General features: G+C 42.8%; 1 protein-coding gene across 2 annotated transcripts; it reads right to left on the bottom strand.

Annotated features, from left to right (window-relative positions):
• Positions 1 to 817: 817 nt before the first annotated feature.
• Positions 818 to 16,008, bottom strand: spats2 (spermatogenesis associated serine rich 2). Of its 2 annotated transcripts, XM_086122695.1 has the most exons (13): positions 15,861 to 16,008; positions 13,742 to 14,022; positions 13,287 to 13,366; positions 10,527 to 10,635; positions 10,068 to 10,117; positions 9,605 to 9,827; positions 8,337 to 8,492; positions 7,904 to 8,039; positions 7,556 to 7,614; positions 5,948 to 6,057; positions 5,765 to 5,867; positions 4,758 to 4,903; positions 818 to 3,186 (listed from the first exon to the last, which is right to left on the bottom strand). In XM_086122695.1, exons 2-13 carry the CDS (start codon positions 13,761 to 13,763, stop codon positions 2,908 to 2,910), a joined length of 1,473 nt encoding a protein of 490 aa, XP_085978821.1. In that variant the 5' UTR covers positions 13,764 to 14,022; positions 15,861 to 16,008; the 3' UTR covers positions 818 to 2,907. The 2 variants fall into 2 exon arrangements, with proteins under 2 accessions (XP_085978821.1, XP_085978830.1); XM_086122704.1 differs by lacking the exons at positions 13,287 to 13,366; positions 13,742 to 14,022; positions 15,861 to 16,008 and adding an exon at positions 12,054 to 13,038.
• Between the last annotated feature and the right edge of the window lie 1,465 nt (positions 16,009 to 17,473).

Genomic DNA, 17,473 nt, shown 5'->3' on the forward strand with positions numbered 1-17,473 from the left:
GGGAGGTCTTTTTTTCGCACATCATAGTCGTGGCCTCTGTCTATTCTCCCTCATCCTTCGTTATGACGTCATGAGCCACAAAACCCCTGGTCCTAACAAAACTAGAATACTCAAGAGAATGTGTAAAAAATGAAAAGAAGGCGAATAAGGACGTCCCTTTACTGAAATTATAGCTTTTGACACACGAATGAAATATAAAGCCTTCAGCACTTCTAACCCAAGACGACGATACGTACTGGCAGTGCCCGCACTTTGTACACATCTTTGACCCCACAATGAAATATTGTATAATATACTCAAACATATACTTATTTTGCAAAGTTGATTTGTAAACCTTTACCCACCTGAAAAAAACTGGTTAAAGTGTTAAAACAGCGGAGACTGCGACACTGTTGACTCCCATCTACTGACTAAATTGAGTACTTATCGTTTGACACAATAGAATTAGACCGACGGGAAAATGGAGAATTGTCGGTTGAACGTCAGTGGGACATCTTACATGGAGAATCTTCCACCTCACCACAAGACCTACATCAACAAGAGATCAATCTTCATGTGATGTGTTTTTATTCTAATGCACTTCAAATCAAGGACACCTGCTGTTCAAAATAGGTGTGTGAACAAAGCAAAACACTTTAATGACAAGGAAGCCAACATCATACTAAAAATAGCCAAAATATGTCCTCCAATTCTGCAATGACTACTGGATTCCCCAGTCTTTTTCCACGCCAAACTATTCTGGGGGACATGCCAAATCTAACACTCTTAACTGAAAATATCCCACATTCACAGTAAATAATTCAAGGCCAACTCTGTGCATATTGCAAATGGTTTATTGGAAATAAATGAAATGTGCCAATGGGTCAATGGGGATGGAGCGAGTGGGTGGGTGGGGGAGCCCGAGATCTATGGTCCTTTTATTGTGTTGGTGGGATCAATCAGTGGGAGACCAGAAGAAGAAAAGGCACTTGGGTTTGCGGCTGTCTCAGCAACAAGATGTCCATGATGCCTAAAGTAAATATTCACATACAAAATGCATACATGTACTACACAGGAAAGACAGCCAAGTGGGCGTAGTCGGATGAGACATTACATTTAGATTAGTAATCTCCGAGGGGTATTTTTGTTAAGGAAAGAAAAAAAGTTTAACTGGGATATGAATAAGTCTTTGGTGACAAATTAACATTTCTACACTTTGCGCCCCCACACCATCCCCTCCCAAAAACACATCATGGTTTTCAAGTTATGATTAAACCAACAGCAGAAATGATAACATCAGTCAGATACAGGAACATTTGCAGGAATAGTTCGGACACGCCATCACATTTCTAATCGCTAATTAGCGTAGCCTGCTAAATAAGGCTAACATAGCTGTTAGCGCCTTCAAAGCTCACGTGATAAAACTACATTATATTCCGCTTGTCATGCATACAAAAAGACGATGCGGGAAGAAATATCACCTGTGAACCTTGAGGATGCTAGCTGGGCTAGCCCATCTTTTTTTTTTTGTTTTTTTTTAATGAAGCTAACCAGACGCTAGCTATAGCTTGATTTCCCCAAAGTATTTTTCAGTCAAAAAAATATTCCGGAACCATTGTACTGCAAGCTATATTAAACAAATAGTACACTTTTAAACAAAATACATTGTTTAGAAATTGAAAGAAAAAAAATCTTAGGGATAATCGAGAGGAAGTAATCGGGTTTTTACATTTACTGTGTATTTTCCCCACAGTTTTTTGTTTGATTGAGGCCACGGGAAAGCTTCCACAATGAGGTATTTGACTTGTTTTTCTTCACGTTTTGCTGATAAAACAAAGTAAGAAGCTTAACTCATGCTGTTGGAAAACAAGAGTATTTAAACAAACAAAAAAAAATAGGGTGGCATATTTTTCCTTATTACACTGAAACTTATTTCACATTTTCCGAAGGGAAAAAAAAACAATCAATCAAACAAACAAATTTGACCCCCCACCCGGGACTAAGATCTGGCGCAAACAGCAAAAACGTGTGAGTAATTTAAACCCCAGCTCGCCCTCCTAATCATACAGGTTTAAAACATCAACCGGCACATGCCACAAAATGACAGAAAAGCACTTTTGTCTCTGCAACGCTCCTCAACTCACTTCAACATAATTACTTGGCACCAAGATACAAAGCAATACTTTTATTGCCTTATTGTATCTTAAAAAAATAAAAGTACTGCTTTACCTGGGCACAAAAACAGTAATGATGAACTGAGGGGAGGGTCAATGCTGAGCTACCAATATGCAGGGCTTCATTGCCACCTATCGTCAACCATATTCTATGCTTGTTGCCTTCAGTGACGAGCAGAATAATTATCTGCAATTCCATGAATTGGCAGAAGGTACAAATAACCAGCGTGCCCACCTGTTGCCATTCGTACAATAGAATAACTGCCCCCCCCCCCAAAAAAATTTGAAATATGTTTGTTTGGTGGTGTGCCGTGACAATTTAACACCAGTCTAGCCAATCAGCCAAGCTCGGCAACAAACTACGGTGGTTGGCTTTTCGCGAGCTAAAGCTAAAGCACAAGTTCTCCCTGGTTTGTAGCAGCTCAGCATTAGTGTCATATGTTTCCTTTAAACATTGATCTTGTGTCATGAATTGAAAGGGGACAAGAAAAAGGTCGAGTGGTGGGCAAATGTAGGTAGAGTTACCATTGCATTGCAGGCAAGTGTGCAGGAGATGGTGCGGCGGGTCGGACCTACAGTACATAAACCACTCGAGCCGCGATGCGATGAGCGCTGCTCATGTCTGAAGGATGAATGGATCGGTGGTCAAGGGAAGCATGAAAATGTGAACTTCTTTCAGGGATAGTGGGCGGAGATTCAGGGAGTGCAAGGTTGAGAAGGAAAGGGGCTTCGAGTGAGCGTAGGGATTCCAATGTCAAGGGCAGGCCATCCGCGGGGGCCTTTGAGGGAGCCCGTTGTGAGAAGCTGGCTTTTGGTTGGATGCTGACGACGAAGAGGAGGAGGCGGCGGCGGCGGCGGCGGCATGGGGTGCACCTCGAGAGCTGTTCGAGGGGCAGCCGCCGTCGCGATAGCGGTAATCTGGGCGTCCGGGTTTTCGATCGTGGTTAGAGCCGCTGTTGTAGCCGCTGTTGTAGCGCTGGCCACCAGACTGATAGCCTTGTCCCTGGAACGTGCGCCGCTTGCCTTGAAAGATCTGAATTGCAGAATCAGAATCGCTTAATTGTAATTGTCGTACAGGGTGCAACGAAATGCAACAGACACAAGCGGTTCGACTAAGGCGTTTATATAGATTGGGTCATGTCATGCATTTGTGTGATCAGATGAATGTGTATGCCCGAGTCAATCACAAGTTTGGGTACTACATTTGATTTGTGAAACAGACGCTAGGTCATTCATAGATGAGCTCTAATCATTTATTCTCAATTTGTAAGTGGTAGTTTATAATTGTCATTATAATTCAACAAAATATTAAATTTAGGGGTGCACATTAAAAAAAAATTGGCATGGTTTTCAAATAAGCACCATAGGTTGTTGATTGGTGCTCATTTTTCCACCCAACCCAAAGACCGATCATGCATGAATTTAAAGAGCACATCTGGGCAAAGTATATCATCAACATAGGTAGATCATCGGTCATGCTCATGTAACTGAAAAAACAAACAAACGCTGATTTATTATGTATTCATTGATTTTCAGTGATAAGTTTTTTTTATGATCCATCCATCCATTATCCGAGTTGCTTATCCTCACGGGGTTGGAAGCGTGCTGGAGCCTATCTCAGCCGTCTTTGGGCAGTAGGCGGGGACAACCTGAACTGGTTGCCAGCCAATCACAGGACACGCACAGACAAACAACCATTCACAATCACACCTACGGACAATCGAGAGCATTCCATGATCCTTCTGTGCATGTTTTTGGAATGGGGGAGGCAACCGGAGTACCCGGAGAAAACCCACGCAGGCACGGGGAGAACATGCAAACTCCAAACAAGACTGCTGGGGCCCGAATCAAACCCATGACCTATGCACTGTGAGGTGGACGTGATAACCAGTCGAGCACCATGCCAGCCATTTCCAAATTACAACATCATGATGCAAGAGCTACACAATGGCAGATTATTAAAACAATACAGGTGACTATTTTGTAAAAAATACAAAATTAATATTTAACAAGATGGCAGGGCCCCTCTAAAAAAATGAATTGCCCACCACTGACTTGCAGTATGGGACCCTGTGATCAGACAGCTTACTAAGCACACTTCTCTAGGTGTCCAACTTTCTTCTTCTTTTTTTTTTGACCACGTAGCACTTTTGCGCATTTTGACAGACCGCCGTGGCGCAGCGACATGTACAGTAGATGAGCTTCTCGGCAACGGCACTCCTGCGATGCGTTCAGCCGTCTCGCCAGGATTGTAGCCGTTAGCGGGGAGACAGCCTCGTCAAGCCAGTCGTCACAACATTTGATACTGGGCTACTATGCAACACGTTGCGAGGGCCAACTTCAAAATAAAAGCCAAATAATTCAGATTATGCATGGACAGCAATGCCATAGCTTTATTTTGAAGTTAGCCCTCAGAAGCAATCGTGGCTGTTGACTTGACTTGGAGTTGAGGCTGACCTGAAATATCCTTAGAGCGCACAAGTGTGCGGACGGGCTCGAACTTGAGCACAATCTTCAATTTCCAGTGCTCATGTGCACTGGCGCACCACTTTATGTGCACCCGTTTATACACTTATTATCTTTAAGCGAGTTTCAGAAGCTCACCTGCTTGGCCGGTGGGGGTCGGAACTGGCTTGGGGGGCTTTGGGGTTGGGTAGGGGGAGGAGTTTCCACAATGCTTGGACTGGCCACTGATGACGACGTAGAGCTGCAACGGGATCGATCCGAGTAAGCCGTCCGAGGGTGGTAAACTAGTCAAGAAAACCAGAAGACATGGCAGGTTAAGAAAACCCTTTCACACTTAGCTGGTGCCAGGGCCAACCAACCATTTTCGACTCCAACACTTGGAGGTTTATGTTTCAACATTTCACAATGGCTGCTTGATTTGATATTCTGCATGTATGACTTTTTATTTCAAGTTCAGAGAAAATGTTTTGTTTTGAACAGATTCATTTTAGGTTCACCCTGGATTTGGTCATTTTATAAGTAGCTCGCATGCTGAGAAAGTGTGGTCACCCCAGCTTAAAAGCAATCAGCAGCAGCAGTGCCTGACACATTGGGCGTATGGGGCACATTGGGACACATTGGGCCCGTATGACAATGCTCCAAGTTTCCCAACAGTCGGCGAGAAGCAGTGCGTGTTACGAACGTATTTCCGAATGCACCCACAATTTTGAGGGTGAATCCAAGCTCCACTGTTTTGTGGTCTCGGGTTTGCCAAATATATTTCCCCCAACAAATTCAACTTCTACCCCAGGGTCACTGAAATTATTTTCTTCTTCATGATGCATTTTTGACTGCTACGACTTGAACTCCGAAGCGATGTATAGTCTAAAAAATACGGTCATCTCAGCGAGGAACATGGTTCATTTAGGATGCATATCGTCACCTTCCTAAAATAATGGCCTTTGATTTCCACAAACAAACAATAATTCAATTTCAGGGGTAGAATTGAACGATCTGTTTAATTAAGGATGTAGCCAATTTTAGCAGAGGTGGCCAATGTCATGAGGAGATGTTTAAGGCAAAACGATTTTTGGGGTCAACACATGACTGAGCTGATTATTTGAAGAAGTTGACTATATGGAGGTAGCGCCAATCACAATTTTTACCAGATCCAAATTGAGTGATGCTCGTCTTCAGCGGTTCCAGATCGAATGTAAATCTGACAGCTTTGCCGAGGTCCTCGTCATATTTGCGCTCGCTCACAAAGTGCTGCAAAGGAGAAACGGCAACAGACTAGAATGAGGGCACTGCGGCTGAAACAACGAGGCGTCAGAGAGCGGTTGAAGCACCTTGATGTCGGCCCGCAGTTCAGTCAGCTGCTCTTCAGACATGGACGCCGACTGGTCTGTCAGCCTGCGGAGCTCCTCGGCTCTCTTCTGTCGGGCGTTCAAAATCACCACTGAAACAAACGATAGCAAGGATTTGAAGAAACAAGATGTCCATGTCAAAAAAATGTTTGATTGTATTTGTACTGTGGGGCTTTTGTGTTGCACAGCGACTCAGTGAAATGCTGCTGGCGTATGGGTACTACAAAATCCAAGTCTGTAAGAATTTGGATTTCATTTGGCCTCATCGAAAAAAAAAACAAAAAACATTTTGACAGGTCTAAACTAATTTTGCATTCTATGTACAACATAAGCAACACTTCAAAGTCTCGCACAAGTCAAGACAAATATGTGCTGCGAGCACAATGTGGTGAGTGAGGGGCAGGGGAAGCACGGTCATTGTCGATCATAGTTGACGAAGTGGAAGTGTGGTGTCATGAATAGTTCGGCCTTGGAGACCATTCATTTGTGGCTCCAGCTCACCCATGACTAGTGCTGAATGATTTTGGAAAACTAATATTCAATTGGGATTCCTCCCTCCCTCCCTTCAAGATGAAATTACTTTTGAAAGGTCCTCTTATGTATTTTGTAACAAACATGAGCAATAAATTTGTCTCTGCGACAACAAACAACATCAGATTTATGTAATCTAGACACTAGATAGATAAGTACATAAAACCTACAGACAGAAATGAAGCGGTTTGCACTCCCTACCAAAAAATTTGCAGCCTATGTGATATGGAAATTGTTTTTTCTACTGCAATGCAATGTCGATTTGAATCCGATGAATTGCTCAGCCCTGCCCGTGAGCTTAATGAGGATAAGCGGTACAGAAAAGGACGAATGGCTGAAATGCATGCTGGCTCGGGTGTTTGTGAGACATATTTTCCGTACCTGTTTTGGGTATGCATCGGCTCAATGTGCAGCCGAGCAGTGAAACTGTGATTGCTCTTGTGTACATTTAAAGCCGGGCCAGCAAACAAACATCAGGCACTTGACACTTAAAACAAGCTCCCTGGCAAAAAGGAACACTGCAACCTCAACTCGGCGACATAAATCCAATTTTCAATGAAAAATCCATGTGGCCCATCTGAATTTTTCTAACAACTTCAGGGGGACTGAACAGAAAGAGGACAGGACAAGCCAAAAGGAGAACGTTTCTAGTTTCATGTCTGTACATTTTCTCACGCTTCCCTGCAGAAAGACTGCGCCCAGTCTCCCCTGACACCCGACACTTCACTTTTTCCAGGAGCACTCTGCACTCGAGGACCGGAGTGAACAAAACATCTTGTTTATACACTTGACTTCTTTATTTGCCTACTTTTCATACATGCACATACTGGAATGCCGTAGATATTCAGTAGTTGGACCCTGGAGACTGCTTCTCTTCCCCCACGCCGCCGCCCCAAATAAAAAAAATATATATAAAAAATAGGATTTGCTCTTCCGCAGCAATACTTGCTATGACCTTTCTGGAAACACGTCAGGCCAGATTGTTTAGTTCCTATGGGGCATAGTTGTCGAGGGGCTGCCACCTCCCTGAGACTTGTCAAAGACGAGTACGGTACTTACTGGCCTCTGCTTTCACTTTGTCCATTTCGGCCAGCAGTGTCACTTCTCTGTCCATTAAGCTGTAAAACAAGAGGGGTCAAGTGTCTTTCATCAGACAAGAATTGCAGAAACGTGAATCAAGAGGCAGCTGCACGCCATTGGGATAATGCAATGAGCGGCCGTGCGCTACGCGGCAACAGTTGACTTTGGTACAAGTCACTGACATCAAGATGACAAGGACCGGCCCGGAAAACATTCTTGCCATTATACTCCAGGTGATTTGCTGCCTTCACCCAGAAGAGGCTAGGCAAGCTGCATGACCGCTTACAGACCCTTCTCTCAAGCAACGCAAAAAAAAAAGGTACACACGTGGACTGGAGCTCAGCAAAAGTCTGTTTCATCTTCTTGAGGGATGACTCCATCTCCTCCTTCACCAGCATCCTGTAGCGAGTTAGCGAAGCGGTGCATCGTTGCAAGTCCTTCACAGAGCGGTCGATGTTGGGAGCTGAGGGCACAAATTGACGTTCTCAAAAGAGGGACTACAAGGTCCAAATGTCAATGCGTTTGGCCTATAAATGAATCTACATATGACTACAGCTAAACAACTAAGTGAGAAATAAATGATCCTCCTCCATTCACTCAAACGCAACGTGTCACAGTATGACGAATGAATTGGCATCTGCTTGAGAATTCACTAAACCGATATTTTCAGTTACTACTTAACACCACAGGAGTAGGTATTTTATACTTTGATTGTCATCTTAACAGTGGAGGCAGATTTGAGGAGTGAGTCAGAGCTTGCCGATCTTTTTGCCTGCAGACGAGCGTTGCTGACTTTGTCCATCGGGGAGTGCTGAGGAGGAGTTGTGATGCTGTGAATCTCGTGCTTTGTTGCGTCTGGGCCCCCGGTAAGAACTGTGTACTGGCTGAGAGGAGGGCGCCCGTTCCACTTCTGCACCTGTGGGAGGGCCGCACATCAGAGCTGTTCAATCCACTGCAAACCATGATGCGGTCATATTTGTTTTTGGTCAATAAAGATCAACTATCACATGGCAATCTGTGTGTGCCATGCTTGGGCCCACTTGACACCTACTCTAGCATCTGCGGGGTTTGGTTGATTGGTAAAAAGAATTAACTGTCCTTTGGCTTTAAGCTTCAGATGAATGCACTTCTTCCTCTGGCCCAGACAGAAGAGCTCTGTATTATAGGTCATTGACACACTACAAAGAATAAATGACTAAATTACAGTGACATCCTGGTTTTCGTTCTAATCTGATCCACAAAGCTTGACTAAATCCAAATTGGATGAACATCAAAGCAATATTTCACAAAGCAAATGAGGTCAATCCAGTGAATCTGTTCCAGACACCCACATTATTTGTAGATAGTGACTGTAGTTGAACAAACAGAAAATAATGTAAAATAAAACAAACCCTATATTAGCAATGAAATGGTTAAATAAACCTAAAACAACCCTTTTATATTTTGTTGCTGTAATATTGGCATTGGAGGCAAAGCAAGTGAGGGTCTCAATGCTCACAGTCCGTAAGCAACCTCTACTTGTACAGTACAAAGTGTATACTGTAACTAAGCACTAAATTACATGGTTCAGTCAGTCTGCGATTGGAAGCGCAAGTTTGTTTGCAAATGCATAACATTTTGACCAAAACACATGGAATCTTTTGCATCAAAACCAAGGTTCTGTTGTACTGCAATGTGTTTCTTCCAGGAAAACCACCCACCATAACCAATCCCATGCAAATAAACAGAATTAATAGTAATAATCCAGCCGTGTGTGCCATAAGATGATGCAGTCATGCCTCTCGCTACAAAGTCATGATAATCATCACCTTGCGCAATAGAAAATTGACAGAACTGCAAGTATCCACCAATTCAGATGTGATGACGGCACACGAAGCCCAAACGCGTGTAGTACAATTTGTAATTTGTGTTCATGCCAGGTCTAACACGGTTCAAATGGCTTAGTGTGTGTATGTCCCTAAAAAGAAAAAAGAGCAACACAAAACACAGAGACACCAATAGACAAACCCCACTCTGTGTTTGGTTTACCAGTAATTTCAGATGTGGTTAGCTCAGAGTCCAGCTCCGACGCATCCAGGGAAGCCGAGTCCAAATGTTCGCTCAGGGAGTCAAGTGACTCCCCCTCGACCAAGGATCCGTTGGGGTGGAAGCCGTTGGTCTTGTCCTTGCCCTCCTCGAGTGGTGCGGCTTCAGACGGGCCCGGTTCGGCTGCGGCCTCCGGCTGGGGCTTGGGCTTCTTTTTCTTGTTGGGCTACAGAATACCCAAATGTCAATGTCAGGGTGGAGGTGGTGTTTGTTCTTTTGTCAAGTACCAGCAGGACATGAGCGATCAACTCAGTGATGACTTCATCCTATTAATGCTTCACAGTTGAAGATGTAAATTGCTTCCCATTGTGTACATTTGTTTGTTGTGTGCTTGAAGGTAATCCTCAACTCCAAAAGATAATTCACGGACTCGTCTTTAAGCTTAATAAGAGCGAGGTATGCCTACCTTCTTTTTGCCAGTGACACTCCACTCCTTCAGGATCTCCGCTGCACTACCTACAAAAAGGTGTGACGGAAATAATGATGGCGCGGAGCAAAATATTTCTCATACTGTCTGAATGCCAACTTAGAGCTGTCAAGGTGTGACAAAAACCCCCAAAACAAAACAGTCTGATAGAATAGTAGGCGTTTCTTATGCTTAATATAGACAGGACATGCGTAAGACTGGTGTGCCCACAGTACACTGCCAGTGGCACTATGATCACAGACAGTCACAACTGAACTCCAGGCAGGTGGAATTGCATTAAACAAACATTGCCACCTCCACTATGTTGTCATACTGCGTGTGACGCACATGACTGCTGCCCCGAAGGCATTTCTCAACTGTGGCTTTCATGGGAAACACGAGCCATTCGATGAGTAGTTGGGAAGCTTTCTCCGTCAACAATGAATGACGTCCTCATACCTTCTAAGAATGCTTGAACGGCCTTGTCAACGCAGTTCTCAAAATGCTGCAATACCAGAACAATCTCATTGTTGCTTTTGTTGGGGACAACTGCCCTGACGGCGCTGATCTGCAACACGAGAAAACAGATATCAGGTTTAAAAGTGAAATACAATGAAGTGACTTACGAAAACAGTTGGTGACGCAGCCCAAATCCATCCATCCATTTTCCGAACCGCTTAATCCTCACTAGGGTCGCGGGGGGTGCTGGAGCCTATCCCAGCCATCTTCGGGCAGTAGGCGGGGGACACCCTGAACCAGTTGCCAGCCAATCGCAGGCAGCCCAAATCCACTTACGGTAATTTCCCGTGATTAATGTTTTTTCAAAACAAAAGTTCAAAAATTGCCCCCACCACACCGTGTATGGTTAAAGGGGCAATTAAAAAAAAAAAAAAAAAAAGACATTGTTCATATTTATTTGACATTTACCAGTACCTACAGTTTGCATACTTACATTCCAAAGTGCTATTTAATATCTAATGTTGCACATTTATCTAAAATCTATATAATTTAATAAATTGTACACATTTCGTTTGCCGTTTTTGGTGTGATCCCAACAGTATAGCTACACAAGAACTTATTTGCCTTATAACTTTTTACTAGTTACCTCATTGATGTTCTTCTCAGCAGTGATTTTAGGACGGAAAGTATGTACCGGTACATATTCTGCGCTCATATCCCGCCGTTAGTCTGTATGGTCGTGTGTCAGTTAGACACATTAGTCGGCCAGCTTTGGCCACAAGCGGTTCACGACACTCATGAGCACATAAGGAAATGTAATTGGTTATTTGCATACTGTAGAGTCATGTAACGTTGAAATGATTGTTGCTCCTTGCAAACTTCCTGTAGGAGTGTGTGGAATTTTTTTCTTCAAATATATACGTCAGCATCTCATAACATCCCGAAGGCTAATTAATGTAAGAAATTCCAGCGACTACATGGTGTCTTTACACTGAATGCCAGCAGTGCAACATATCTGTAGGCAATGGCCTCATTTATATGGCGAATTGCATACACAAGGTAACTCAGTGTACTTCACGTGTATACAACATATAAAAGCAAAGTCAAGAAATCTAGCATACCTTACCAAAATTACATGGAAAAAAAACAATCTTGAATGATCTTAATCATAGGTATTGGAAAACAGCACTGTTTTTAACCTCGCTTTAAAGGAATTTACACTTTATTGGTATGTTTTCAGTCTTTTTATTCACTGTGATAATTCTATAAAAGCACAGAAGGGGAAAAACTACTTTTTAAGGGTGGTGGGGGGTACAATACACAGGAAATTATGGTAAATGGCATGCACTGTGCGGGGGATGTGCAACAATGTCTATTTTAAATCGCAGGTGAACGGCGCGTCGCAATATCGAAGATATGACGGTCAATCAAAAAAATGTCATCTTTCTTAGCATGATTGACCGCAACAAAATGTGGCGAGATTCAGAGAGGCAGATCCTCAGAGAAGGAACGAGAACTGTACAGTACCAACATGGGTTGAAAGGCCGCTCTGCCAGGAAGTCGGCATTACTCCAAACTGTAGAGTTTGCAAATGGACCCAGGGACAAAGAACTTCATCTTTGGATACATGTCCTGTGGTCAGATGAAACTAAAACACGACAGTTTGGTCATAATGCGCATAGTTGCGTTTGGAGTAAATCGAGGCAAGCTTGCCAGCCTGAGAACACCATCCCAAACTGTAAAGCGTGGCGTAGAAGCATCATTGTGTGGCCTTGTTTAGGTCAAAGCTTGGGCGCAAACTGGGCTTTCAACTGCACCGTGAACAGAAGCATACTGACAAACTGGTTACTGAAGTTACGTACCAAAATGGCTTATTGGTAAAGTTGTTGGAGTGGCCGCCACAAAGTCCTGATTTTAATCCTCTTGAAGATTTATGGGCAAAACTGAAATGCATCTGCGAGCAAGGCAGCCTACCAATGCATCTTCATTACATCCGTCTCGTCAGGCGGAATGGGCCAAAAATTCTTGCCGACTGTTGTGAAAAGTTAGTGGAAGCGTATCAAAATATTTGACCCAGGCTATATACAGTTTAAAGACAATGCTAACAAATAGTAATGAAGTATTAAATAGACTTTGATGAAAATAAGAACAATTTGGATTACAAAATCAAAAATCCCTCTCACCTTATTCAAGCATTTAACAAATAGAAATTATTTGGTGAATCCTCATTCACCTAAAACAGGAAAAGTGTTGTCTGGTTTCCACTGTATGGCCTTCTTTCATCTTTGCTGACCAGTGAGTGACAATAGATGGGACAAAGCGTGAATGTCCATATTCGTGACTAATGGGAATCCTTTGCCGCACATCAAGACTCAAGCATAATAGAAGAAAACGGCTTTGTCCAATGTTAAAATACATGAACGTGCAACATTTAAACCAGCACGTTGCCCAACCAAGTAAACATATCAGCAACCTCTTCAGAATGTGTGTGTGTGTGTGTGTGTGTGTGTGGGGGGGGGGGGGGGGGGGTTGGCTTTATTTTTTACCCCACAGGCTTATGGCACAATACAAACATTTGAGATGCATTTGCATAAGATTGCTTACCAAAGCAGACTTTCCTCACAGGCCTTCGGGTTAAGTAAGGTGTCGAACTTTAAACAAATAACACTGAAAGGCCCTCCAAAGTACAAATGGTAGAGAAGCATTTGTGTGTATGGTGACAGCAAACTCCTCGGCATTGCTCATACCCAAACATCTTACCTTTTCCTTCATCCTCTCCGGTGGTCCTCCCTGGGACATGACCATCTTTGAGCGTGTGTCAAACACCACTCCCGAAGTGTCTGAAATGAGCAGGAAACCAAACATACAAAATGAATGAACAAGGAGCCAAATCAGTGTCTAATAGTTATTTCACATCACTTCTGAATGGAGCTACATTTCAAATCATTCCAAGATATGTCTGCTCATTTCCCGCACTGGCTTGTTTGTGTCAAACAAAAGGAGTCTTCAAGGATATCATTTGCCTTTAACTGTACAAACAGTGAGAGGAAAGTCCAAAGTTCAACACATGATTCCGTGATAGGAAAAGAGGTTGAAGTGACAGTACTGTAAACATACAAGGCCAGCGGTCAGGTCACTCTGCTACTTGTTAGGCCCCCACACCTCCACATGCGTGTCAGCCTTGCGCGTGCGTGTTCATCCCAGCACGCACTCACCTTTTTGGTTCTTCTTGGCCATGTTGACAGCTGCAAGGGGGCAGAAGACTGCAGTTGCACAAGGATGAGTCGTCAATGTGCTCAAAACGATGACTTCAAAGTGCTCCTTCGATTGTTCAAGTGGATGTTGGCCAGAGGGGGCTTTTCCCCCACTTTTCTCAGAGCTTGTGCTGTGATGGAGGCTCACGAGCTGGCCAGAAGCTTGCAAACAGGAGAGTCAATCGGAAGCGCTACCAGCTCAGCCAAGGACACAATCTCTCTTCCTGGTGCTCCACACTAATCTAGGAAAGGGGGAGGGGGTGAGTTGTTTGTGAGTCATTTGGCTGTTTTTGTCAAGTCAAAAAGAGAAATTGCAATGGTGGAAGTCCAATAGTAGTGCTTCTATGTCCAGGGCCTCCTTAAGAGGGAGAATTTTTCCTAATACCAATGGAACATCTCCCTCACTCGCTCGCTCACTCACTCACTCACACACACACACTATGGCTGCAAAGAGAGGTTACAGACGCACAGTCAGTGCTGCCAATTTAGCAACTTGGAGCGCTATACAAACTATGATTCCAAAAACCAACTGAATCACTTTGAATTTCTCCTCTGGATGTGCCTTCATCTTTTCCAAAAACTCCAAAGAGATACAGGCACATATTATTTGGAATTAAGGAGTTCAAGTCGAAAAAGGCAAAGGCAGACTTTATCCAATTGTTGTCTCGTGTTTTGTAAACCAAAATCTACGTTATCAGATTGTCCTAATCTTGTGACACGTTTGTCATGTAAGAATCAGACTGTCGAGTCAACCTAGAAATAGACAGTTTGTTTTGCAGCAAGTTCAAGGTTGTTGCAGAGAAGCATTTTTAAGCAGCACAAAAGAGAAGAGACACATTTCTGGCTGACCAGTAAGCAGTGTCAGGTTGTCCTGAAATACAAATACTTTGTCGTGTCACAGGTCGATTCAAAGGCCAATAATCAAAGAGGATACAATTGTCCCCCCATGATTGCCCTGTAACAAGTACTGCAGCAGAAGTGATTTTGTTAAGAAGCCCTTCATGTACAATAAATCACAATACAACACCCTTTTTGGTACGAGTTACCAACAGGGAACTGGGAAGCACAGGAGGTGTAACTACCATTTGTAATTTAACAAAGGGAGTTAATTGATCAATTCATGATCACCTACTGAGAAATTTGGTATTCACTTTCTTACTTGAAAATAGTCAGTTGGGAAACGGGACCGAAACACGTAATAAAACATGAACTGAGTTCACCTAAAAACGGCAAATTGCGTTTTAGGCTCATGTTTAATTTTCTCCTGAACGCCGATGAAGGGGAACTTTTGGTGCATCCTTGTTTGTTGATCAAGTGATTTAAAAGTCAATACATTGAAACACGCATTGACGAATACAGGTCAATGGGCTTCTTAGCCCACGTCTAGAGACTGGCCTGAATAACTGCAAAGTGCGAACGCCACGAAGTTCGTGTTCATCAGGCACGCTTTGGGAGGCTACATAAAATTCCTCAAAAGAACCTTCTCCAATTCCACGAACACTGAAGTAGCAACCGACGCCAACCAAAGCGCAAGTTGGCCGGTGGGAATTCCACGTCTTGCGGGACAAATAGAGGTTGTAGTAGCCGGAAGGTTTTGTGTATCAGTGTATCCGTGTATCCGACACGATGATTAGCTTTATTCTCACTCGTTTCACATCAGCAGACCAACTCCGGAATATGCAGCTAAACTAAGCTTTGCCAAGATTGCTAGCCTTACCCAGCGCCGTGTTAGCTTTGCACTGCTTCGACCACGATTAGAATTATTCAAGCCTCTGGTGTTACATTTCCAGCAATACAAGCCGGCAATAATTTGCAATACGAGCACGGGAACTAAAACCGTGTTTTTATCTTCTCCATCAAATATAAACATCGGATTGCTGCTGTAGTTAACTTCAAGCTAGCTTGACCTTATAGTGGTGAAAGAAAAAGAAAAAGAAAAAGAAAAAAGGCTGCCCATCTATTCATTGGACACCGGTTAATGCAGCTCGCTTGGAAGGTGAGCCTTTTTTAAATTTGGCGTGCACATGCTAGGCTAGCATGATATGACATGATATGATATGCTAAGCAAATAGATACGTACTTGGTGATGCAAAAGTAGGGAATAATTCCGGCACGGTGAGCGCGCAGATCTCAAAGCTGACCTCTTGGGAGAGAAGCGTCAACACAAGAGGTTGTTGGGCTATTCCACCGTTCGACTGCTGCTCTCTGAGGTTTGCTTTAGGCTTCTCCAGGGTTGCCAGGTTGGAACTACAAAAGACGCCTTTATTAACCATTCACTGCACACAAACATTGTTGACAGAACCCGTTTTTAAATTATCTTATCAGTGTGTTCTATTATTTTACGAGAATAATAATAAGTGCTAATAGTTGGAAAATGTCGGTTATCTATCTATCTATCTATCTATCTATCTATCTATCTATCTATCTATCATCTATCTATCCATGTATCTATACGCTAACAGCTGCTGATGTTGTGATGCCAAAGGTTGCAGCAAAATAATAATTAAAGAAATTAGAAATTTAAAAACAATTATGTTTGAACAGTTAAAATATTATGACATGATGGGATGATTACTTGTGGTTTTTGTTTCGTTCCACGACCTGTGCAGTATACATCATCTTCTAGTCCTACATGGCAACCCTGAAACCGTGTCGTCACTTCCGTGGGTGGAGGGAAATGATTGCTCGTTTTGGTAACATGCATCTCCCGATTAACAGACTCATGCCGTTCTTTCAACATCCATCTACTTTGCTGTTAATTCTCAAATGATTTAATTTGAGTTCTGATCTCGTGTGTTGAAGAAAGTTCCCCGTGGATATTAGCTGGCTGTCGCAAATGTTGATTTTGAATTGCGAAAAGAAACTGTAGTCCAAACAAACCGACAAAAATTTGCTGTTGTGAAAAAACAATATGGAAAAAATACAAATGGGTCGAAGGATATACGAGATCACCGCTGTGGAATTGGAAAATATATATTCTAATATTCTGAAATATTAGAAAAGATACGGGTTTAGATTACGCATTTTTGCCAGATGCATATGCTACAATAAAATTAATTTATACCTGCTTTGAGATGGATTGAACATCTGTTCTTCTGATTCATTCGTTGGCTGTTTTTTATTATCAACTTTGGAACAGCAAATTGGTAAGATCGCACCTGATGGTAGAATCTAGACCAGTGGTTCTTAACCTTGTTAGTGGTACCGAACCCAACCAGTTCATATACACGTTCATCAAACCCTTCATTAGTGAAAAAAAATATATATATATCATATATTTTTTTTTTTTTTACAATTTCAAGACATTAAAAAAACACGTGTATTAAAAACAGAATAAAGTAAATAAAATTACATGGTATAAATAAAGGATATCTTATAGTTTTTTTAAATTGTGTGATGTACTATCACGACAGTCACAAAGTGACTTCTGAGCGAACTAAATTTCCCGTAGCACTGATTGGACAAGCAATCTAATGTGATCATCTGCAGCCAGCAATGGCCAAGTGCGCGTGTCATAACTAATTGACATCTTGAGTCAGGTTTGTCTTAACCTCCATGGCAGAGGCTCCGTCGAACCCCTAAGACCGATTCACCGAACCACGAGGGTTCGATCGAACCCAGGTTAAGAACCACTGGTCTAGACATTGAAGTGTGTATTCTGCTCATATTTAGTCATGCTGTATAACTTTCCCA

Source organism: Hippocampus guttulatus, chromosome 1 (assembly GCF_054856545.1).
Source record: "Hippocampus guttulatus isolate MCC_2025c chromosome 1, RoL_Hgut_1.0, whole genome shotgun sequence".
Lineage (NCBI taxonomy): Eukaryota > Metazoa > Chordata > Actinopteri > Syngnathiformes > Syngnathidae > Hippocampus > Hippocampus guttulatus.